Consider the following 26,530-nt stretch of genomic DNA (forward strand, 5'->3'; position numbering starts at 1 on the left):
GTTTTACCTTTAAACTGTGCATTATAAGAAGGTCATGCCAAACGATAAAGAAATCATGTTTTAATAATATACACTACTGGTCAAAAGTTTACATTTTTTTAAAATATTTTTGAACATGCTTACCAAGACTGTATTTATTTTGTCAGAAATATAGTAAAAACAGTAATATTGTCAAATATTATTACAGCTGGTTTTCAGTTATTATTGGTGCTCAATTATGAATAATGTCAATAAAAACAGTTATTGCTGCTTAATATTTTTTGTGGAAACCGTGATACATTCTTCTTCAGGATCCATTGATGAATAAAAAGTTCAGCATTTATTTAAATAATTTTTTTTTTTTTTATCATTATGGATGCTTTTACTCTCACTTTTGATCAATTTAAAACATCCTTGCTTAATAAAAGTATTAAATAAATTAAATAAAAGTATTCTTTAAAACATATATTTTTATTCAAATATTTTTTTTGGCCGGAAGTGTGTGTATATTTTTTATTTTTATTTTTTTATTTATTTTAATTTAATTGTATTTCATTTGAACTTTATGTATATTAAATTACCTTTTATTTTTAATGTATTATTATTATTATTATTATTATTATTTTGAGAGAAAATTCCTGAATTAGTTTCATGGCTGGTAAGAAATATTTATGGCTGGTAAATTTTCTCAATTCGCTTGCCATTGGCAGGTTTGCCAAAAAGTTAATTCTGGCTCTGTGCTTAAATCACCCTGCTGTCAAATGTTTTTGCTCTCATGCTGGTCTCAATTGTCTCTTCACAGAAGTTCCGTGAATATCTAGAGGGCAGCAATCTCATCACTAAGCTACAGGCAAAGCATGATCTACTGAAGAGGACCCTTGGTGATGGTATTGTTTGCCTTTCTCTCTTTCTTCTTTCCTCCAAACATAGGGTCAGAACTTAAAACCGCAAGTACACAATTAATGATGAAGGTACTTTACACATTTGGATCATAATCCTCTTAGCCAGTTAAAACCAGTAGGAAGATGCTCATGACACACTGCTGCTCATGTGGGTGATGCAACCTCCTATTAACCTCATGTTAATTAATTGTGATAGTATGAAGGATTATAATTCCCTCATCATGTATAAATCTGCTCATCATGTTGCCTCTTCGTGTTTTGGAGCCTGGGGCATTTCAGTCTTGTGTTGTGAACACTGCAGACTCTGCTCTTAGGGGCCACTGAGTGAACGCTGTGTGGGTGGGATCAACAAAGCTGTCAGGAACCGTGTTCCCTGGCCTAAAATCAACCGTGTCTGTTTTTTAAAGATGTAGGCAGTAGTCTGCCTGCTGTATTCTGGCACTTTGATGAAATATTGTTATAGCTAAATAGGTACCTGTAGCTAAAACTCTTCAGCTGCTACTGCAGTGGAAATGTAGATTTTCTCTACAAAACATAACAATGTCCTAAAGGTGTATGTGTATGGATGTCCAGTTCCAGACAGATGGCTAGCTCTATGTGCTTTACTGAGCATAAACGAAAGCTTCCCTTGGGCCTCTGAAGAACTGTATTGTCACATTCTCTCTCTCTCTCTCTCTCTCTCTCTCTCTCTCTCTCTCTCTCTCTCTCTCTCTCTCTCTCTCTCTCTCTCTCTCTCTCTCTCTCTCTCTCTCTCTCTCTCTCTCTCTCTCTCTCTCTCTCTCTCTCTCTCTCTCTCTCTCTCTCTCTCTCTCTCTCTCAGGTTACCGGCCTGAATATGCGACTACAAGGTAAAAATTGTTCTTTGCCTTATTCATAGTTTGTCTTGTTTTGTATCTTCAGCAACACATTAAGGTGTCAGATATAATATTAGGTTATGTCAGACTTCTATCTATCTGTCTATCTATCTGTCTGTCTGTCTGTCTGTCAATATATCATTCTATCGGTCATTCTGTCTGCCATTCTTTCATTTTATTTGTCATTCTATTGTTGATTTCATTGTTCTTTTGTTCTTTCAGCCTTACTATCATTTGCTGTTCTTTTTTCCATTCTCTCTCATTCTATTCAATCTATTGATCTGTCTCATTCTGTCTGTTGTTATATCGTTCTAGTTGTTATATCTGCCAATCATTCTATTTGTTGTTCTCTCCGTTGTTCTATCATTCTATCTGTCATCCTATCTATTTGTCTGTTGTTTCGTCTGACATTCTATCATTCTTTCTATCAGTTCTGTCATTCTATGTATCTATCGTTCTGTCCATCCTTCTATCTATTGTTTGTTCTATCATTCTGTCAATCTGTTATTCTGTCTGTAGTTCTATCTATTATGTCAGTCGTTCTATTGTTTATATATCAATCTTTCTATTGCTCATTTTATCTTTCTATCTGTTGTTCTATCTTTTGTCCTATATTTATAGATTTCCCTTAAAGGGTTAGTTCACCCAAAAATGCAATTTCTGTCATTAATTACTCACCCTCATGTCGTCCCACACCCGTAAGACCCGTAAAAACACCCGTAAAAACATCGTTAAAATAGTCAACGCGACTACAGTTGCAGTGCTTCCAGGTTCCACGTCAGAACGCCGGCTCAGTATTGGTCGGCTCCTGTGTCAGCATCACACGTGCTGCTCACGTGAACAGTATCGGCCAATAATGAGCCGGTGTCTGACGTAGAACCTGGAAGCGCTGAACGTAAACAGCGTAGGAGAATGACGGGAGAGATGAATTTGTAGAATATTGAATTGAATTATTTTTTTGTTTTGTTTTTGCGCAGAAAAAGTATTCTCATCGCTTCATAACATTAACGTTGAACCACTGCAGTCACATTGACTATTTTAATGATATTTTTACTACTTTTCTGGACCTTAAATGTGGTAATTTCGTTGCTTTCTATTGAGGATAAAAAAACCTCTTGGATTTCATCAAAAATATCTTAATTTGTGTTCCGAAGATGAACGAAAGGTCTTATAGGTTTGGAACGACATGAGGGTGAGTAACTAATGACAGAAATTAACCCTTTAATACAAAAGCACTTGTGAGAAAGTAGACTTGAAAGTTTTAAGAGTTAAGGGTATATACACAGATAAGATCCAAACAGTAGACCAGATGCTTATGTCTGCTCTCTGCCATAATTCACCATATGTTCATGCAGCAATCTTCCCTGGGGTTCCTCCCCACAATGCTTTGCACTAATAGTGCTTTTTAGATTCAGCCTCACCCACAAATCCTACAGTTTGAAAGCACATATAAAGCTCTCCTACTGAGTAATGGACAAGAGTGAACTGAATTGATTAAACTTGCATGTTACCTTTTTTTAGTTTCTTTGCATATGCCCGTTATAGATCCATTAAGGACATAGCATCAGTTCTATCACAAAACAAGAACTGCATTCTGATATTGAAAAGAACTCAGATTTTTAGGTATAACCCCATGTGATTTCCCTTTTAAAACATTAGCTCCCTAAGCCGAGCCAAAAGATTTCGTGCTTGGACATCTCCCGCACTTCCACCTCCTGCTGTTCCCAGCAGACCTGCCATTTCCATGGCCTTTGATGTGCGGTGGAAGTAAAGTTTATGAACAGGACATTGGGGTGTGCAGATCACTGAGCTTGCACAATGGGAGCTTCCCCCTAAATAACCTGAAATCACATGTCCACCACAAAGTTTTTCCATAAGCTATGTGTGAGATATGAACTCATTAGTGGTGCGTGAGGCTTACAGAGCATATTCAAGATTAAAAGTGTAAACATCTCTTTATAGGCCTCCCAGTCTTCCTCCTAAACCGTTTGGCACACAGAGGCCCAGGCCACGCTCTGTATTTAACGTTAAGCTGTTTAATGGCAATTTGGAGTCATTTGTTAAGGTACTTAGAGCTTTGGGTACTGTACTACCTGCACTGAATACCGCCGCTTGAAGCCATAATGATCCATGGCTACTTGCTTCTACTTGACTGATCATTATGGCTGGGGAAGTTTTTAAACAGAGCAGAAATGGGGGTATGTGTGGGTGTGTGTACACATAAAGCGAGATGACAGAGATAAAGTGAGCTTCAGGCATCAACATTCAGCCAGTTGCTTCAGGGCAACATGAAAGCCTTGTAAAGGGGAAGTTCACCTAAAAATAAAAAAAGAAATCTCTGTCTCGTGCCTTTCCGAACCTGAGCTTTTCTCTTCTGTGGAACACAAATATTCTGGAATGTTCTAGAATGATCATGCTGCTCTTTTTCCATGCAATGCAAGTGCATGCTAAAGATGTACGTTGTTAAAAGATACAAAGTGCACTATACTATATTTGACACTATATTCTAAGACTTCTGTTGTGTCCCAAATGACGCACTATACACTGTACACTATATACTCAAATGCACTTTTTCTTTTTGGAATTTTCATTGGAAACGCACTACTCACACTATTTATACTACTAAACAGCATACAATAGTGCACTCACCGATACAATAGCTTTAAGTCATTATTCATCAAAAATCTTTCTCAAAGCATTAGCGCTTAGATTTCGTTCCTCTGCAGTTTTAAACTTGCCAAATCTAGCAGTTATGAAAGCTGAGAACCAATGACATTGACATAAATATTGTTTTTCAGCATAAAACAACTTTAGTCAATTTCAGTCTGTTCCGGACATCAACTTGAGGTCATATTGGCCACTTTTGTCACTTTTAGGGTGCATCATTTTTTGAGTTTAAGAGCATCTGACTGTTCACTTTTGTCAGAACAGAGTGACCTTTATTTGTTTTTTTTCTTGTGTTCCATGGAAAAAAGAAAGTCAAAGTTTTGGAATGACATAAGGTGGAGTAAATGGGTAACTAACTATAATAAATACTTATATTTTAAGTTTAGATGCAAAATTTTGGTGTAAAAACTTGATTAAGAAAGTTATTGGATAATAAGATTCAATGTTGTGTCAGCACACCCCCTCTTTTTCTCTCTGTGAGGCTGGAGCTAATGGTGTCATTGGAAGACTAATAATGATTTTATAGGCTGTTATTGGTGGCTTGTAGTGCTGGGACCAAATAACCTGGGGATCGCCTCTTTCTTTCTGTTTGTTCTGCTCTCTCACTCTCTGGCTCTCTGTCCTGTCGTTCTGCTGTCCTTCTCTCATAGTCGTGGACGACGGAACTCACACACAAGACACCAGGTACAGAAACAGTCGGCTTGTCCTGATTAGCTCATTGCTTCATGTCTGTCTAAGCTTCCAGTAGTTTAACTTCCAGTCACCTCTGCTTAATCCTAAGGAGCTGTGAACCATGTACAGTGGCGTCTGAATATCTGAGACCACACTGATTCTGGGATTTCTATTTAAAATGGGAAATAAGGAAACTAAGAAAAGTTATAACTTGGAATAAATAGTATTATTTGTCTATTAATTTCATTTTTTTCTGTTCAAATTTTCAGTCAAATGGTTGTTGATAATATTATTTGTAAGGGAAAATTTTGTATTAAATTATCAATATGCAAAATAGAAGCTAGTGGTCTCAGACTTTTGGACTCCAAAGTAAATGTGTTCATGTGCTTGACAAGAGTTCATCCTTCTTGGCTTTAGTGACCATAATGCATACAATTATGATTGGTTGATTTTAACTGGGAAAATATCCCACAATTTAAATATATAAAAATAATAATAAAAATAAAGTCTGGTTTAGTAATATAGCACGTTTCATTCACAGTAGGAATTTAGAGTTCTTTACACAGACTAAAAATAATTTCTAAGATTATAAATCAATCTGCTTAAGATTTGAATATAAAGATCCTACAATACTTATAATACATACAATACATATTACTTGCAGTACTTTAATCATTGCACAACATTTCCCTTTTTTTTTTATTGAATTATACTTTTTCTTAAGTAAAAGTGTTGCACGCAAAGTGCAGAGAGAGTTTTCCACCATTCCTTACTTTACCACCTTAGTTTCAATTATGATTTGTTTCAGATGTACAGTATCAATATTTAAACATGTTCACGGCGGCACATTTTGTATTCCCCTTATTGCACTGATCATAGCTGGGAAATGTAGCGCCTGTGAGGTCTGTCTCAGTTCCTGGCGCTTGCACAGTTTTCGGACTTGGCACATTCTCTGGGTATAAAGCAGATAACAGCATTTTTAAAAGCTTGTAAGATAGAGCACTGCCAAACACTGAACAAACAGCTCTAACCCCACACAACAGGCAGCCCGGACACCAGGATCACATAGCTGGATTCACTAAAGCATTTCGGGTTTTCCACCAGTGGCATTTGCGCCATTCATGTTCAAGAACCATGTTAGCATGTAGATAATAGTTGTCATTTTGTTTCCTGTCTGGGATAGGGTAAGGCCCAAAATCTTAAATGTGCACTTTAAAAAGAGTCTGTAAGAGTCAAGAAGGATTATCTTGTCATCTCTGACATGAATGATAAATGGTGTGTGGTATATTTTCAGATGATTCAGAGCTAGACTGATTGCTTAGCCCACATCCAGAGTTAATACCCATGTTTGTCTTGTTTAAGGACTCTGGACAAGCAATACCTCGAGTTGTTGAGAGCTGTATTCGATTCATCAACCTATATGGTAAGATATATTGCAATTGCTTTGTGACTCAAACCATAAAATACACATAATTCCTTAGAACAGCCAACCATTGTTATTATAGCACCAGAAAAGCCCAAAAAGAAGTTCATCAGTTATGCTACTGTCTTTAAACTTGCTACCTAACTGCTACCTGTTTTGTCAATGGTTATCTGAAGTTTGGGATGAGTCTTGGTTGAGTCCATCCTATTCCTGTCTAGGCCATGCACAAACTTGTTTTAGATCTATTGTAAGTTTAGTGTTGTGCTTTCCTGTCAATGTCAGAGGACATTCAGTCCAAAGAGGTCTTTATCATATGCCTGTATTAACTGTGCGAACGCAGTCGTAGATCTTGTGTATCTATTGTAAGCACTGAAAGTTGTCTGTGTGTGGCCGTCTTACTGGAACTATAGAGAAGTTTTAATTAATCTTTTCTGACCCTCAGCCAAGCTTTCCATTAAAAGCTAATCCGGACTGACGGATGTTTTTGTGGAAGTTGATTGCAGTCTCTCTCCTTCATTCATTATCTTTAATTAGAAAAAGGGAACTTTTCTAAAGCACACGGCTTAGCTTTTGAGGTTGGGATTTGACCGTGGTTACGATGGACCAGCCTTTATTTTCACTGGATTTAAATGGACACAAGAAGACATCTTATTTAAACATGTATTTCACAGTTTCTCTCTCTGTTTTTTTAGGCCTCCAACATCAAGGAATATTCAGAGTGTCTGGATCTCAAGTTGAAGTCAATGATATCAAGAACTCATTTGAGAGAGGTGTGTGTGTGTAAATGTGGTAACAGAGTTCAGGTTTCTGAAATAGCTCTTGTTTCCTAATGAGCTCTTGAGTCATGTGAGCTATGAACCTAAATTCACATGAATTAAGGACCTTGACTATAGTGCTTTGGCAAAACATCTTCATGTCATTTTTATATATATATATATATATATATATATATATATATATATATACACACACACACACACACACACACACACACACACACACACACACACACATGCACCGATCAGGCATAACATTATGACCACTGACAGGTGAAGTAAATAACACTGATTGTCTCTTCATCATGGCACCTGTTAGTGGGTGGGATATATTAGGCAGCAAGTGAACATTTTGTGTGGTCCAATCCAACAGACGAGCTGTCAGAATACACAGTGCATCGCAGTTTGTTGCGTATGGAGCTACATAGCTGTAGACCAGTCAGGGTGCCCATGCTGACCCCTGTCCACTGCCGAAAGCGCCAACAGTGGGCACGTGAGCATCAGAACTGGACCACGGAGCAATGGAAGAAGGTGGCCTGGTCTGATGAATCACGTTTTCTTTTACATCACATGGATGGCCGGGTGGTGTGCATCACTTACCTGGGGAACACATGGCACTAGGATGCACTATGGGAAGAAGGCAAGCCGGCGGAGGCAGTGTGATGCTTTGGGCAAAGTTCTGCTGGGAAACCTTGGGTCCTGCCATCCATGTGGATGTTACTTTGACATGTACCTAAGCATTGTTGCAGACCATGTACACTCTTTCATGGAAACGGTATTCCCTGGTGGCTGTGGCCTCTTTCAGCAGGATAATGCGTCCTGCCACAAAGTAAAAATGGTTCAGGAATAGTTTAAGGAGCACAACAATGAGTTCGAGGTGTTGACTTGGCCTCCAAATTCCCCAAATCTCAATCCAATCGAGCATCTGTGGGATGTGCTGAACAAACAAATTCGATCCATGGAGGCCACACCTCGCAACTTACAGGATTTAACGGATCTGCTGCTAACATCTTGGTGCCAGATACCACAGCACACCTTCAGGGGTCTAGTGGAGTCCATGCCTCGACGGGTCAGGGCTGTTTTGGCTGCAAAAGGGGGACGAACACAATATTAGGAAGGTGGTCATAATGTTATGCCTGATCGGTGTATTTATATATATATATGTGTGTGTGTGTGTGTGTGTGTGTGTGTGTGTGTGTGTGTTCATGTATGTATGTATGTATGTATCTCATTTGTATGTTACTTTGGATAAAAAAATTAATGTAAATGTAAACAGCAGATCTGATGCATAATATGTCTCTTAGGTAACGATCCTCTGACAGACGAAGAGAATAACCACGATATAAACTCTGTTGCGGGTGTTTTGAAACTTTACTTTCGAGGTTTGGAGAACCCTCTGTTTCCAAAGGAAAGATTCAGTGATCTCATCTCCTGTATCAGTAAGTGCCTCATTTTTTTATGCTTTCTTTGGACCTGCAGCTGTAAATCTGTCATTGATTCTCAGTGTGAATTAACAGTGCTTTGAACTGTTATCGTGAACATTCAGATGAAGAGATCTCAGTCATTTGCCCCCAACAGTGGCACAGTGACTTTCTTCACTGAATGACAAGACGTCCAGTGCCTCAGGCTAACGCTAACAGCCTTACGCACCCTCCATTACAGCACAGTGTGTGTTCCACCACAGCATGACACATTAGAGCTTCAGTTGGTCCTTCAACTGGCATGAATGCAACTTTGTGTGAGTTTGAAAGAGCTCAGAAAGCGTGCTTTATCATTATCACAGATGATGCTAGACTGCACTGAATGAATGCAGAATGACACTGTGATGCTCAATCATTTCATTTGGGTTAATGGGATGTTTGTTATCCACAGCTTGGATCAAGGATATGATTTAGGCAAGAGTTGGGTAAGCTGTGCCTTTTGATACCAAGTTGTCCTCTTATTAAAGGACAGTATATGGGCAATGTGCATTTGAAATAAAAATATAATGAGTTATGAACATGAATGATGTTTGTATTTAAATTATATAATTAAAATATGTATAAATTGTAAATATATTAAATAAGATCAATGCAATTTCCATTAAAAAAAAAAATTAGTTGAACCACTGGCACAGTTTACCCTGAAGCATCTGACAAACTTTAGCCCACAGATACAATTTTGGAAAAAATCATTCATTTAATAATTCATTGCTAATATTTAGATAAATAATTAAAGTGGTTTTATGCTATTAGCAGTTCCTTGCATACATAAACATTTTTTAAACCTGGATAAATTTACTTTAACATTTTCCCTGCCATGTAGAAATAATATTTTTAGTTTTAGCATAAAAATATTGCTTGGAGCAAAATATGACGGAACCTTTTTAAATATTTGTTCTCTTATCAAAATTTGTGAGAGCTATAATAAGGTCCCATGAGTTTGCATGTGTGGGTTGGGTGGGTTTTGTTTGTCTGTACTTGTGGAGGAATTTCAAGGCATGTGTTCGTTCATAGCCGACCAACGTGCGGACTTGTGTCTGTGACACTCTGTAGTGTGACTAATGGGGATTCCCTGCTGTTTACATTTACACACGACTTACCCCTTCCCAGCATACCACACACTCCCTCAAACACACATGGCCTCTCCTGTTCTCTATCCCTGTCAGATCTATATATAGACTTTCAGAGTTGTTTGTTCACTGCACTGTAGGAGATCAGTTCATGTTGTGTAGCTGGAGACATGTGCCTTGTCCGTGTTGAGGTTTGACAGTGTCTTTAAATGGCTTCTTTTGCTGAGGATCCATGTTGGAAACCCAGTGGAAACACAAGTAGCATATTCCCAAAAGCCCAGATATTTTTTTCTAATGGTGACATGGCTATTTTAAGCTGCTATCAGAGGATGAATCAGGGATCTGTGTGGGCTAAAGTAGCAATGTATGAGAGCAGATCAAATCAGTTTTTAGTTATGTTCTACAGAGGCTGATTTTGCTTTTATAAGTGCTGCTTATGTGTCTCACAAGCAACACATGGGATCCGTTGAGGTTAAGATGTAGTTGTTAATCTGAAGCTATGTTTGGAATGAGCTAGTGGCATACAGCATGGCATACTGTGAAGGATACACTTAATATTAAAAAAAGTATTTGCAACAGTATGCAAACATTTTATATAGTTGTATGCTAAAGTAATTGTTTAAATCAATGAGTCACATCCAGTGTTGACTTTTTAAAACCGTTTTTGTGGAAATGTCTTGGCAGTCAGATCAAAAAGTAAAATAAAAGGAGATCAGAAAGATGTTAAAATTGCTGATACTGCTTCTGGTTCAGTCATCATACTAGAAATGCATTGCGTTGTGGGATACTGTACTGAAGACTGTATACTTAACGGCTTTAATGAGAATAACAACTAATCCCATGAAGCATTGCAAATGATATAATCAAAATAAAAGGGATAAATATAAAACTCTTGATTTAACGATGTTTATTATGTATACAGAAACAATATATTTTTTTGTTTATTTAAAAATATGCATATATATATATATATATATACTACTACTGTTACATACAAGTATTTGAAAAAATAAGTTGAAACAATACGGGCTTATGGCTTCAACAAAAGCATATATCATTGATTAACAGCCTTAAAGCTTATGTAAGTCTGTCTTTAAAGGTTTATAAGTAAAAAATCAATTCCCCTGGAGAAAATGAATAGGATTTTTACTTTCGGAAACCTGACTTTTTGCATTCTGCATGTTTTGACTTGTGTAGTCATTTGCATATTCTATGCATAACAAAAATTTGCATACTGGGCACAGTTTACATACTGCATATAGCATAAATACTATGTAGTATGGTAGAAAAAGTTAAATAAGGTGCTTGTATGAGATTTCAAACACAGCCTGAGTGTGCATTACTAAGGAGACAGCAAAGATGCTTAATGGAATTCCAGAGGGGACAGGAAGTAAATTATAAAGACTCCAGTGAAAAAACCCAGTTGCTTCAGGAGAGCTGTAGGAATACTCACACATGTTGCTGCGATGCCAGTCTTCTGGATTAATCTTTAAGCTCCTTTAAAATGAAGAGTTAAATAGTTTTGAGACTTTACCTCCTTTAATGCTCTGTTAATCAGCTTCATTAGGTGCAGGGTGAGGGCAGCAATTCAGTTTAAATGAACACAAATGAATCGCCTCGTTTTTTTTAATATTCACTCTCCTTTGACAGAACGCTTATTTAATGTAGTTTGCACTGCATTGTGGTTAAAGGGTTAGTTCACCCAAAAATCAACTTACTGTCATTAAGTACTCACCCTCATGTCTTTCCACACCGGTAAGACCTTCATTCATCTTAGTAACACAAATTAAGATATTTTTGATGAAATCCGAGAGGTTTTTTTTAATCTCCCATAGAAAGCAACACAAGTACCACATTCAAGGTCCAGAAAAGTAGTAAAAACATCATTAAAATAGTCAACGTATGTGACTGCAGTGGTTCAACCTTAATGTTATGAAGCGATGAGAATACTTTTTGTGCACAAAAACAAAACAAAAACAATGACTTTTTTTAACAACACTGCAACAAATCTAAAAGAAGTCATTTTTTTTTGCAGTGATAGTTGGCTATTGAAAATGTCTGTTTGCAACATGACAAGATTGGGCAGAGTTTAACTTGGTGTTCCATTGTAATGTTGTTGTTTTTTTCCCCACACATAATGAGCTCAGCCTTGTAACTCTATGAATAGTGCTGCAACGATGTGGTTATCAGTGAATTATCACGTTCAGATGGAGGCATGTCATTAGATACTCAAGGCTGCTAAGTGGCGTGGATGACAACGGCGACCCTGAATAATAATTTCTGAATGTCATGGCAGGACAAGCATGTGTCCAGGACTCCTACGCTTTCTCTACATGCGCAAATGTGAATGTCGTCTATGCAATCTTTGCGATCTATGCAATTTTCATGTGTCGTGTTCAACCTAATGAGGTGTGTAATAATTAAATCTATAGGCTCTGAGTGGTAGACTTACAGTATAGAGAGAGAGAGAGAGACTATTGGTGAGTGGTGGGATAAGATGATGTTGTTTTTAATTATTTATTGATAACTGTCTGGGCAATTGCTTCCAACTATATAAAGGAAATGTTAGTAAGTGTAGTCTTAAAGTTTGATTATAGGTGATGTGTGTTTTATTTTTAAAATTTCTCTTTCTAAAGACTGATTCTGATTCTGCTTTGAAAATGATATATAATTATACTGATTTATATACTTGTGATGCTCTTTGATTTTTGCTTAATTTCTTTATTTACTCTCTTTCTCTTGTAGGAATAGAAAATCTGTATGAGAGAGCGCTGTATATTCGAAAGATCCTTCTCACTGTACCTAGATCAGTGCTTGTGGTCATGCGATATCTGTTCGCCTTCCTCAACCAGTAAGTCTCAATGTCTCAAAAACTCACAGCAAGCTTTAAAAATGCATTTAACAACTGAAATAACATCTGAAGTGCTGATGATATAATACACTACTTGTACATGACAATCACTTTTAGATCCAAAATCATTCCTATATCCGTATCATGAAGAAAATCTCAGACCAGACTCAAACTTAACTATCTGATTAAGAGTCTTTAAAACCTTCAAACCAGAACCATCTTGCCTTTTTTGCTGGTTGCCTAATAGCTTGTTCATATTTCCTGCAGCTTGTCCCAGTACAGTGATGAAAACATGATGGACCCCTATAATCTGGCCATCTGCTTTGGCCCCACCCTCATGCCCACTCCAGAAACTCAGGACCAGGTCTCCTGCCAGGCCCATGTCAATGAGGTCATCAAAACCATCATCATCCACCACGAGACCATCTTTCCTGACTCAAAGGAGCTTGACGGCCCCCTGTATGAGAAGTGTATGGCTGGTGGAGATTATTGGTGAGTGGTAGGATGAGATGGTGATGTTATTTTTAATTATTTATTAATAACTGTCTGGGTAATTGTGTCTCGGTAGCTGAAGGAAGTGTTAGATGTGTAGGGGTTGCTCAACCTGAGAGATGAGAATTGTCTGAGCTTGTTAAAGGCAGCATCTGGACTATTGTATTTTTCTGTTCTGTATTAGTGATGGTATCCAGACATCCATGGCGTGACTGAAGTGAAATAGTTTGTTTAACTTAAAAGAAATTATTAGTCAGTGCAGCAGTGAGTCACTTATTCTCTTAGCACAGTTTTAGGGTGGGACGGCTTTGTTTTGAAGATCAGGTCTAGTTGATCCAGGAAAGGAGTATAAATCCTTACAAAAGATTTGGAAGAAGGTAATACAGGTCCAGAATGCATAATTTAAAGGGATAGTCACCCCGAAATGAAAATTCTGTCATTATTCACTCGCTCTCCAGTGTGTTTTTAGTATTGTTTATGTTTTATTGTAGTATTTATTGACATTTTGTATTTAGAATTTTAGTTTTCATTTTTGTTTAGTTTTAGTTTTAACAACACTGTAACTCTCATATCATTCCAAACCTTTATGGACCACAAAAGAAGATATTTTGTAAAATGTCTTTTTTCAGTGTTGTTTAGACCCCATTTACTTTCATTGTATGGCAGAAAACATTTTTCAAAACATTATTTTCTGTGTAGAAAGAGTCATACAAGTTTGGAATGACATGAGGGTGAATTTCAATCAATTTTGGGGGGGTGAATTATCCCTTTTAAAGAAACTTTTTTCAGTGTGAATTATGTGTGATGGTTATTTTCTTCAAAACTGTAAAATAGCTGAAATTTGTGTTATAAAATGTTTTTGTATTTCTCATTCTTTCTCTGTGAGGATAAACCCGGCTCTAGGCCAAAAGTTTGTATTTAAAACGCACTTAATATCACAGGTATGTGTGCCTGGATCTAGAGAGTGACGGGACCAGCTGCATCTGAGCTGTGTTTGGATTCTGTGTGGGTAATTATTTGAAATGATGACGTGCAGATAGTGAACTCTTTAGTTGAAGTAGGACATTTTTTAGAGGCCTAAGGGTTTGGAGATCTTCAACTAGGTGAGACAGACTGAAACCATCTTGATAATTGCCACCATCAAGGTAAGGAAAGATCGCCGGCCAAACCAACGCTCATTTCTCTCCGAAATACGCATGGATGAGAAGAGGAAAGAGACATTTTCCGCCAACTCCACAGCTGTGTGTATGTGTTGGCTAGTGATTTTGTTGTCTTAAAGACAGCGGCCCAACTCCCACAAGTCTTCATCCCCCAAACTGAAGCAAAACACCTGCCACTGCAAGAATCTGTACTTGAGCATTTCAAATCATTACATCCACCCTCCTTAAACTCGCCGAAGCCGGTTCTCGTATTTTCCCCTTTGGTAGTGTGGCATGTGGGAGTGGCAAGACTCTGTTTGAAATGGCTTTACTGTGTGTCAGAGGTAATCTGCAAGGATGTGAAGGGCATTACTGCCAGTCTCAGTAACCATGCTGTGCCACTGACAGAATCCCAATCACCCTGCCCAACTCCTCCTGAATACTAATGACAGCCTCTGTATTTTTTGCTTGATGCTGAGTTTTACTCTGGCTGTGACTTAACTCTGTGTTTCCCTGTGCATGCATTTGCTTATGTAAAGAAATACATACTGTACATACACTACCGTTTAAAAGTTTGGGGTCGTTAAGATTTTTAAAAAATTTTTTTGAAGGAAGTCTCTTATGCTTACCAAGGTTGCATTTATTTAATCAAAAATACAATGAAAACATTAATATTATGATATATTATTACAATATAAAATAACTATTTTATATTTTAATATATTTTAAAATTTAATGTATTCCTATGATGGCAAAGCTGAATTTTCAGCATAATTTCTCCAGTTTTCAGTGTCACATGATCCTTTAAATAATTTAATGCATAGCTAGCCATGGATTATCCCGCTTATACCATGGTCATTTCCCAGCATTGACAAGTTAAAGCTGTCATTGATGTTTGCAGTGCAATATTTGAGTGGAAGGGGAAAAATTATGGTTATTTTCATCAGTTACAGCTCATTAGATATAACATTCTGACCGCTTTAAAATATTTTAATGCACAGCTAGCTGTGGATTATCCCGCTTATACCATGGTCATTTCCCAGCATTGACAAGTTAAGACTGTCATTGATGTTTGCAGTGCAATATTTGAGTGGAAGGGGAAAATTTACGGTTATTTTCATCAGTTACGGCTCGTTAGATCTACCATTCTGTCCACTTTAAATCAAACACAGAGATAAAGTAGTAGTGTGTGAGATACACTTATTTGAATGAATGAATTATAGTATTTATTTGAATTCATTATCGAGAGAGAGAGAGATGAGAAATCCGTGTGTGAATTACCTACGTCTGTTCAGCGTAACAATGAAGCTGTGAGTTTAATTACTTCAAAACCAGTGATGTCACCCCCTTGTTGCTGAGAAATATAATGTAGCCATTAAGTAGTGAAGCTTTTTTATTAATAATAGTCAGCGTTGATAAGTTTCTGTGCTCCTGAATGTTTCTGTGTGTGCGCAGCGTGATCTCAGAGTGACGTATGTGCTTCAATGTAAACAGAGCATTAATATAGAACTGTGATTAAACTGACTTGGAACCACCTGTGCATTGAACGGTTTTATTGCACACGTTCTAGCCAATCAGAATCAAGTATTCGGACAGACCACGGTTTTTTAACTTTTTTAAAGATTTATACATAGGCATAGACTTCACAATGTTCGTGTCTGCAAAATTATTTTTTTTAATTTACAGATGTAAATGCCATGATCTATTAAGTCTTTAAAAATAGTAATTATTTGGCTAAATAATTATTTGTCCTGATTTATTTCCTCTTTTTTTCTGTAGTGAGAGTCCATACAGTGAACATGGAGCTCTTGAGGAGGTTGATCAAGATGGAGGAATTGAGACCCACACCAGTGAGGATGGTATGTTTATTTTGTTTACCACACCCTGTAGTGGTATGTACAGTATGACTTCCCATGCCAGCGTATGTTGGTTATACATTAAAGGCCGATTCACATCGCACCGACAAACGGCAACAAACATTTGTTGGGTTTTGTTGGATCAGTGTGTTGCTGCTGTCGGCGTCTGTTGGCATTGGGTTTGCTTACATGTTCTGTTGGGCCAGTGTGAACATGACAGTTATTTTTCATAAAATTCTAAATCCAATGGCCAACTGTTTGTTGGTGTTTGTTGGCGTTTGTCTGTGCGGTGTGAATTGGCCTTGAGAAAGCACTTTGAGGTCATAAGAACAAGTTTAGGTAATCTTTTCCTGTCCTGTCAAATGCTTGTTATTATTCCCATGGATTGATTTTACTTCACATGACGTTTTCTGACATGGCCAGTCAAGGGTTAATCCCTGTGTGCACTGACCTCTGGGTAATAACTTTTAACAGCTCTAAATTAAATGATTGTTACAGAGTGGAGAACTACGTCAAACTATTTGGTCCTTCTTTTTGTTTTCTAATCCTTTGGGAAGGGAGAAGCATCCGTAAACAAAGAAGGGCATGGTAAATGCTTTCCATTACTGCAGGGCAACATAGACCAGTCTATCATGACTTTTAGCTATTTACATTAAAAATACATGCAAAGTCCTCACAAATCTGCCACAAATTTGAGTTCTTTATATAGTTTCATGTAGTTTTATTATGGAAAAGGTTCTCTAGAAGTTCCCATAGCTCAACTGAAACCAGATGCTTGGCACATTGATGACACTTGATCAATTCCCATGTGTAATCTGAGAAATAAACTGCAAGTTTCAGACTGTGAAAACTAAATCAAGTGGTTTGTTTTCGTCTTCTCTCCAGTATTTCAAAAGAACCGAAAGGAAAATGTTGCTGTTGACCTGTATGTTACCTCACTGAAAATAGACACATTTCCTGTCTCTCTCTGTCTGTACTTGAACAATGCCTGTTTTCTTGTGCTTTATTTTATAAGAGAAGTGGGAAGTGTGCTTTTTCCATATCTAAGATTTCTGTGACAGACAAAAGCCACGTTTTATTCTATTGTTTATGAGTGAGTTTCTAAGGGCCGTGACACACCAAGACGACGGTCGGCTGTCTGCCAACGTTGACTATCTATGAACGCTTGTTTTTGTGGAGAGTTCCACACATCGGAGTGAGTTTGCCCAATACAGCACGTTGAATTGGCATCGGGGCCGTCGGTGAGAAAAATCGCTCTGGGGTGGGTTTCCCAAAAGCATAATTAGCCAACTTTGGTCGCAAGTTCCATTGAACTCTATTGGTAACGACGAAACTTATGACCATAGTTGGCTTTGGGAAACACACCCCTGATTGGCTCTTCAGTTTAGTGAATGAGCCAGTGCACAAGGATAAAAGCCAAAGTGTTGAAAGTGAGCAAAGTACTCAAGACGACACGGACAGAAGGCTGTAGTCCTTTTGGTGTGTTCAAGCGCAGCTTTTTGGCCGAGACGCAACTGACGAGAGCCGACAACACGGTCGGGTTTTGTCGTCACTAGTCCTTTGACGTTGGCTTGGTGTGTCACGGCCTAAAGCAGAGAGTCAGATAAATGGTAGGACTGTATCAGAAATACCAAAATCACATTCATTTTGTTAGATGTTTGCTTTGAAGTCTACCTTTTTTGGATCATAAAAACAAATGGGAATAGAGACTCCCTGTAATTGCTCAAGTGGGATTTAATTATTTGGATAAGGCAAAAACATTATTGTTCATTCTTAAGGTTAGAGATTTAAACAAACCCCTAACCTTAGTATTAAGTATTAAACTAAGACACATAATTTGTCCCTTACACTTTGTACTACAAACATGAAAGATACTTTAAATCTTGGAGCTTGTTGAGAAAAGTTATTTTTCTTTTGTAAGTGTTTAGGCTTAAGATTTGTGATAAAACTGACAAAAAGACTTGCACTGCAAGAGAAACCCCTAATAACTGCATAAAACATACTAGAAACCATTTAGAACACATTAGCAACCGCATAGCAATGCCATGACAACCACCTACAAAACCGTAACAAGTTTTGCATGTATAAGCGGCACTCACATTTTTAAGTATGACCTGCATCACTTGACAAGTGTTTATAGGAAATGAGACTCGTGTCCAACTCTGACGTCATGTCGCCATCATTCGTCCAATTTCTAAACAGAGCCGAACAGACAGATCTCATATCCACCAGAGTATAAACAGAACCCAGAACTTCTAGTGTTCAATTCTTTTTGTATTGAATTTATTGAAGTGTATTACAAACAAGTTTGTTTTTTATATTCGTAAACCACTATTGGACATCCAGACATGTGCATCTACATGATAAAGATGAGTTTTGACTGTTCCCATCTTACTGTCTGTATAAATTTCATGAATCTGTCACATTTAACTGAGAAACCTGATACTTCACGTATGTCAGGATTTCCATTAACTAACGCAGATGTCGGATATCAATGTCAGACCGAATCATAACTGACCTGAAGACTGTAAAATTGCTCTCAGCTTCCATGGTTTTGCTCCAAATGTTTTCCTGATGAATGTATTGAAGAGGTTCTTCCCAGTAAAGGAATTCTCCTTTTTTTGCACTACGAACATTAATTATGTCCAATCTCAATTATGGGTAGCTTGTGTGTTTTGTCCTGTTTCATAATAAGAGATTTCGGTTATATTATCCTTGTAAATCTTCTCTCAAAAAAAGCCTTTTTTATGGGAATTCGTTAGCTGGCATTATTATAGAAATCATCCTGAGGAACCGATGACTGTTGGAGTATAACTATATCAGCCTGCTCAAACCTATGACCAGTGCAGCATCTGTCCTCAATCATTGCATCTGAAAGGGATCGTCTGGTCTCAGGGCCCGTCTGGAAAACCACTTTATCGAGTGATGGGACCCCTGCTATGCCTTTAGAGCCATTTATTCATTCAAGTGAACTGGAATAAGCAGACATAATGTACTCTTGGGCGGAAAAAGACAAATCTCAGCATCTGCGAGAAACCAATGTTGAATGAGAAGATTAGGTGTTTTGGAAATGTTGATTTGTGTGATATATCTGATCTAAAAGTCAACTTTAATTAAAAAATGACTCTAATTTCTTAATAAAAAAATGAATAAATTAGTAACAGCTTATTTCGATGGTCCACTTTAGACATTCTACTAACTATAAGTAACTTTGCAACTGCATGTTAACTACCAATCATTACAGTAGTAGACTGTCCGGTTAATATCAGCTAACTCTTTATTTTGATGGTCCCCCAACAAACATTCAACTGACTATAAGTAACTTTACAACTACATGTCAAGTTATTCTACTAACCTGAACCCTAACACCTAACCCTAAACAGTCTACTAGTAGATCTATAAGTAACTTTTAGTTAGTAGTAGAATGTCTAAAGTGGACCATTGAAATAAAGTGTAACAAAGAACTCTGTATCACGTTTTCCACAAAAATGTATGTAGCACAACTGTTTTCAAAATTGATAATGAGAAATGGTTCTTGAGCACCAAATCAGCATATTAAAATGATTTCTGAAGGATCATGTGACACTGAAGACTGGAGTAATGATGCTGAAAATTCAGTAAAATGTATTAAATGAGTAGTGAATGCCATTTCATGTTGACTATAATTAGGCTGTTTCTGTTTCAAAACAAATCTTTGTTAAATGCCAGTCTTTGAGGTAGAAAACCATTTAAACTGTGTTAAAAACATTTGGTCTTTGTTACAAGACAAAACATTTCTTAACTGGCCCCTAACAATGTTGTAATGAGCTAATTTTCTCTTCTAAATGGCAGCACCCGTGCAGTCTGCAAGCATGTCTCCATTAAAAACATTAAAAACAGGAAATGCAGCTTGGAAACACAGTTTTCTACTGTGTCAGCCTTTATTCCTCCTGGGTGTGCTTGAAGCCGCGGGTGCTGGTGTGTAAGTTAGAGCAGTGTATGTTAAGCCAGAAAACCTAGCATGGGCTGTTAGCTCTCCTCTAGGGGCAAAAACAAGCCCATATGGTACAATGTGCAATGAACTACAGTAGAGCAAGCGGCTGCAGGAACAGTGTCTGTGAACAAAAATAGTACCATAACGAAAGAATTACAGCTTCTTTAATACAAACTGCCAGAATTAATTAAAAGTTCCAAAGTGCCTTTGTGTAATTTAGTGAGCAAGGTTTTGGACACGAGTAAACAAATGAATATATGGATTTGCTTTCTTTCCTTGAACGTTTATTGAGATAAAACCACACATAATATAGGTAACTTTCTTCTTTTTGACTTACTTTGTCTGTCGCCCATCTTCGCAAGCACTGTCCTTGCAGCACTATGATACATGAACAGGCTTTCGCAAGGACACTTGATGAATGACAGCATCTGTCAGGCAGAGATGGAGGAGAGACAGGGACGTGTGGACAGTTGATGGCCATATTGATCTCCACCCCATCCTCTTTATTAACAAGGTGTCTGCTCTCAGAGCAGCCCTATTAATTCAGACAGTCAACTCACGCCCGTCACGTCTCATTGACTCGTTGTCATTTCCAGACTGTCGAGAATAAAAAGGCATTTCCTCTTTAAGCTTTTGCCTCTCGTTTTTATATTGCTTGTACTGTCTTCCCCTATCTAAGATTAATTGTGTATTTTCTTTTGTCTGATTTGTTAATGTTTTCACTCATTTTTCTGTCTTTATTTGTTACAATGGTAACATTGTGCCTATCTCCAGAGGATTTTTGGAATACTAGCAAATATTATTACATTTTTACCAACAATTTTGACCGTTTTGATGCTTGACTTTGATGCAAAATGCAGTACAGAACTTGAGACGGAACGTATATTCACAATATGCATTTAGTTACATAAAATACTAGTTGATTTTGTTTAGAAATATTAAGGACAATTTTTTAATTGATTATTTTTTAAAACATTTTTATTATTATTATTAAATATTTATAAATAAATAAATAAATATGATTAAATATTATATTTTATGAACTGTTTAAATTTATTATTTATTTAAAATAATTTTTAAAATATAAAAAGCAATATTTTATATAACTTGTTCCCCTTTAACTGTGACTTAATTCATAATTTAGCATTATCTCTTGTACCTTGCTCAAGCACCATGGTATTACCATCACTGCACCTCAGTGCTGTTTTGTGAAAGTTGTTGCACTTAGTTGGCAGGCGTTGTGATACTGATTGTCCTGAGGATGAGAACAGCCCGTTCTGCCAGAACTGCAGCTACTTCACATGCATTGAAGCTCACTGTGTCTCTTACATAAAGGGAATCATGGCGGCAAAGGCATGTACAGCAACTATTCAGAAACCCTATAATGTTGATGCATTCAAATGCTCTCATTCACATGTTAACGAACAGTCAGATATAGTTGAGGCATGTGCACAGTTTGGCTCCATATTCTTTTCCTTTAGGCGTTTCATGTAGCATATGTCAAAAGTGTAGAAATGGGTGATGCGGAAGAGCTAATTGATCACACAGAAGTTATGATTGGAAATTCTCCAATGGAAATCTGCTGCTGATGATGTCACTGACATCTATTTCCTCTCTCCTAACTTAACTAAATTAACCATGCTGTGTCTTTTTTTTCTCTACAGAGGGGGAGCCCATTGAAGCCATCGCAAAATTTGATTATGTGGGGCGCTCTGCGCGGGAGCTGTCCTTTAAAAAGGGTGCGTCTCTGCTGCTGTACCAGAGAGCGTCAGATGACTGGTGGGAGGGCAGACACAATGGCATAGACGGTCTAGTGCCTCACCAGTACATTGTTGTGCAGGATATGTGAGTATCTCTACTGTTCTACAGTGATAAAGCAACTCCACTATCTGTAATGATCCATATTTCAAGGATTTTTATATATATATATATATGTATAACAAATTTAATAATATATAATATAAATAATTAAAGCGCTTTAACAGAGTTTGATGTTGCCATGTTGCTAAAAGCATGATAATATAAAAGCATAAAAATACGTAGCACAAAAATATTGGGCTGATGTAACTATTTTTGTAGGCTACTCAGTCCTTTCTGCATTAAATAAGTATAATTTTAATATAGATCACACACACACAACCATACACAGTAAAATATGTCATGAAATGCGTTTTGCGACTCTTCGTACATAGGATAAAATCAACAAAATGTAACAAATTAAAAATAAGATACATTTTTTTTTTTTAGAAATATTCACGATTAATTACATATTAATGATTAATAACATAAAATTTGTAACAATAAATATATTTACATATATAATTGTCAATGTACAATCAACAAAGGGTTTTAAATAATATATTTTAAAATATTTAATATTTATATTAATAATACATTTTAAATAGAAAATTTAATGGAATAAATTAATTTATTGCATTAATTATTTTTAATGCATCAAACATTCCATACTGATCGCCAAAATTAACATGTAATTTTCCCCAGCCCTATAGTTTGAGTAATATTTGCATAATATTTTTTATTTGTCCACAATTTAGAGTATGTTGCAATGCATTCTAGGATTACCTTCTCCTCGAGATACACAACCTACCATTTTCAGAGTAGGTACTGCATTTGATGAAGAACTTCCTTCTCAACCATTAATAAAATGATATAATCTGGACATATTGTATCTGCCATTTAAATACTGTATATTTGGACATACTGTAAGTAAGCATAGGGGATACAGACTTAGAAGGCGGCTGCCTACTTAGAAAGGAGTGTACCTATGATGCCTTAAAATACTGTCCAGGTAGGCACCTCGTTAGATTTGGAACATAAATGAGCCACATCTGAATTTAGTTGCAGCACTCTGCTTTGGACCATCTTCCTCTGGTAAATCCCTTTATTGTCATGACAACTTGTTCCGCCTGGGCAACCATTGGCGCCTTGTTGAACAGATTATGGCTCATAAAGGGGGCAAATCTAATGGATCAGGCACAGTGCTGAGTGACGCCAACAACAGAGCCCATACCAGCCGACTGTGTGTGTGTATCAATAATTCACATCGTGACCCTCTGTTGATGTGTGTTCTTGGCTCGTGGCACTGAGAGAATTTACAGCCTGGCGTAGAAACAGAGTTTAAGAGGCCCCGGACCAGCAGCGTCAGTCCCTCAGTCCAATAAAAAAGCAAGAGAGTGTAAGGATGTCATTTGGGCAGCTCACACACAGGATGTCCTCTGTCAGCACAGTGGCACGCATACAATGGAGAGTATTCACATATCAGCTTATAGCAATGTCTGTTTGGTGCTCAAAAACATGCACACGTGACCTAATGTACTGTTCAATAAGCCGTATCAACAGCTGTGATTTTACACGGGACTTGTAGAGCTTTACATGCCTCGTGTCAAGGCTTTAACGCACCACTCAACACAAGCATCACGTATCGCTTGACCTTCACATGAAAGCGTCAAAGAAGGGCAGTGTTACAAGATTGCAAGTTAGCATGGAAGCATTGTAACTAGGGGAAATAGTGAAAGCAAATGAAATATCATGTTTGAGCTTGCAGCAGAAAGAAAGTCCTTGAATGCTTTAAAATGTTGCTGAAACATTTGTTGCATTTCGAAAGGTTAGTGACAAACGAAGAAGAAACCGAAAAGATTTGAACTTTAAGTGACATGTTCAATTAGGGCTGCACAATTAGTCGAAATATAACCAAAGTGTGATATGTCTTAGTACGATTTTTTTTTTTTTTTTTTAAATCACAAAGGCTGTGATTACTGAAATAAATATATGCAAAATGCAGCACCATGTTCTTTTACAGTGTGAAATCTTTTATCACATCTTTTATGTGTCTCAGTTAACAGTAAATGCATATAATACTACTACTATTACTAATAATTATTTTTTTTTTTATAGTCTTTTTATTTTATACTGTTGATATATAATCACAATATTCTGGGCTAAATCGTGCAGCCCTACAAACAAGCACACCAAACCTCTAGCTGCTATTTGTGTTTTTTAATTAGAAAAATCACAATTGCATTTTTTGCTGGCCTACATTAAGTGTATTGGGGAATATTGAGTGCAGAGCTCTTTGGGACGAGCTCAGTGATACAAGCCAACAGGTTGCCGCCTTGGCTCAAATTTTTGGCCATTTTGAAATGTGTTTTGGTGGTATTTGGAGCTCATTTTGTTGTCTGACGTGAAATAGTTTGATTTTAAATATTAAACTAAGCTTGTGAATAGGGTTTTCATGACTGCTTGTGTGCTGGTTTTGACAGGGATGACACATTCTCTGACACACTCAGTCAGAAAGCAGACAGTGAGGCCAGCAGTGGACACGGAGGAGAGGAGAAATGCTCCAGTAGGGACATTGGATCTCCAACGGACAGCAGACTACCTGATGCCTACATCAGCAGGTGAGTGAACGCAAACTTTCTAGAATTCCCCTTGCTTCAAGACATTGAGTGTATTGAATAAAAGGCAACAGGCAATTAAAAGACAAACTTTAAACAATCAAATACTCCTTAAAGGGGACCTTTTATGCTCCTTTTCACAAGATGTAATATAAGTCTCTGGTGTCCCCAGAATGTGTCTGTGAAGTTTCAGCTAAAAAAAATAACCCACAGATCATTTATTATAGCTTGTCAAATTTGCTCCTATTTGTGAGCAAAAAAACGCCATTCTTGTGTGTGTCCCTTTAAATGCAAATAAGCTGCTGCTCCCTGCCTGCTTTCCAAAAGAGGGTGGAGCTTTAACAGCTCGCGCTTCGGTTGCTCAACAACAACAAAACTAGAGAATCTCACGCAGCCAAAATGACTATTGTCAGTAACGATGTTCAGCCTTACATTGTTCAAACCAGAGTCTAACACTGATGGAGAGACTCAGGAAGAAGTTACAACTTTTAGAATGAAACTGAACGTTTCTGAATGGTTATGTAGTTGCTGTGGAGTTGATTCAACTCATCGACAAGCATGTGCCATCATGTTAATCTTTTGTGCAAAACCCGTATGCACGTCCACTATACATAGCGTACCTGTTTGCCAAACAGAGCCATACACACCAGGCTAACGCTTATGATTGCTATCAAATGCAGTGAATGGTCTAATATTTTTTCCAAAATATCGCTAGGACAGAAACGCTCCTTTTTTAGCAATCGAGCTTGCCAGGGTCAACTTGCAGGCTATCCAAGCTAACGAGACTCTAAATAGTGTTCTGTGCTCATCTGTGCCTTTTTCACGTTTTCTGGGTTTGTAGATGCACCGGGGACATGATTATAGCACTTAAACATGGAAAAAGTCTGATTTTCATGATATGTCCCCTTTTAAGTAACAAGAACGAAGTAAGAAACACCCGGAACTGAAGTTTAGTACATTTTTTATTTTTATTGTTGACTTGTCTTGTATTAATTTGCTCTCTATCCCTCTGTGTCGTGCAGCTATGTTTCCTGCCTCTTAAATCTTTCAGTGCATTTGTCTTTATTTAGATGTTCTCCTCCTTCCACAAGTGCGTTTATCAAACATACTTCCTCGCGGATGAGGATATCTTCCTCTGCAACTGTAAACCCAATGATATTATGGCAATCAAATTATAAAGTGTTGATCTCCAAAGACAAATATTCTTTTTGATATGTCAGCACTATTCCTAGCAGAGGAGGCAGGCACTCAAACACATGAACTCGGTACTTGTTTACATTCAGTTTGCCAGAAATCTGGATAAGCAGTGAATGTTAGTGTACTGCAATGTGATAACGGACCCATGCAGCTGACATCTGCGCCGTAGAAATGAAATGACTCTGATGCTTAAGTGTTAAATGATATTCAATATGAATTTGAATAATTTGTAGTCATTCTATAGCAGTATTAGATGGCTTTCCATAAAAATCACCAGTTTATTTCTGTGTTTTAATGGCTTGACTCTCTTTGGATACTCTTTGATTTCATGCAGCAGTGCACCATTGAGTCGCTCCTTGTTTTAGTGCAGTGCAGGTCGCTCTCTGCTGGACAAACACCTCTACTGACACTTTAGATAAAATAGCATACAAATTCAATTCAGTTCTTTTTAATATGGTCATTATAAGCTGCACAGTTACGTAATTTATGAACTCACAGATTAGCATCTCTACTGATTACCATCTATCACGGACTGTCAAAATGATTATATGAGCATTACGAGAGCTCATTAAGTACAAGTTAAGAGGCAACTCATGGTTGAACACTTGTGCTAGAAATACTCCATCTTACTAATTGAAATAATTTATGGATGTTTTGCAACTATGCACACTTTCTGCATTAATACACACTTATCAAACTTACTAGTGGATATACTTGCATTAAAGGACAACTGTCCTTTTTTCCCCTAAACTGTCATGAACAATTGTCATTTCCACCAGTGTT

At 37.3% G+C, this 26,530-nt stretch overlaps 1 protein-coding gene across 6 annotated transcripts in view; it reads left to right on the top strand.

Annotated features, from left to right (window-relative positions):
• The window catches only part of srgap1a (SLIT-ROBO Rho GTPase activating protein 1a), a 108,117-nt gene that overhangs the window by 74,345 nt on the left and 7,242 nt on the right, over window positions 1-26,530 (top strand). For 3 of the 6 annotated variants that reach the window (XM_051869756.1, XM_051869759.1, XM_051869755.1), the window contains exons 10-20: window positions 782-866; window positions 1,702-1,729; window positions 3,698-3,800; window positions 6,437-6,497; window positions 7,190-7,267; window positions 8,578-8,712; window positions 12,570-12,675; window positions 12,943-13,167; window positions 16,086-16,165; window positions 21,800-21,980; window positions 24,416-24,553. In XM_051869756.1, coding sequence (XP_051725716.1) covers window positions 782-866; window positions 1,702-1,729; window positions 3,698-3,800; window positions 6,437-6,497; window positions 7,190-7,267; window positions 8,578-8,712; window positions 12,570-12,675; window positions 12,943-13,167; window positions 16,086-16,165; window positions 21,800-21,980; window positions 24,416-24,553 — 1,220 coding nt within the window. Of the gene's footprint in view, window positions 1-781; window positions 867-1,701; window positions 1,730-3,697; window positions 3,801-5,052; window positions 5,087-6,436; window positions 6,498-7,189; window positions 7,268-8,577; window positions 8,713-12,569; window positions 12,676-12,942; window positions 13,168-16,085; window positions 16,166-21,799; window positions 21,981-24,415; window positions 24,554-26,530 lie in introns of those variants that run through there. The other 3 variants (XM_051869758.1, XM_051869757.1, XR_007926125.1) reach the window with 2 other exon arrangements.

This window comes from Ctenopharyngodon idella, chromosome 18, assembly GCF_019924925.1.
Source record: "Ctenopharyngodon idella isolate HZGC_01 chromosome 18, HZGC01, whole genome shotgun sequence".
Taxonomy (NCBI): Eukaryota; Metazoa; Chordata; class Actinopteri; order Cypriniformes; family Xenocyprididae; genus Ctenopharyngodon; species Ctenopharyngodon idella.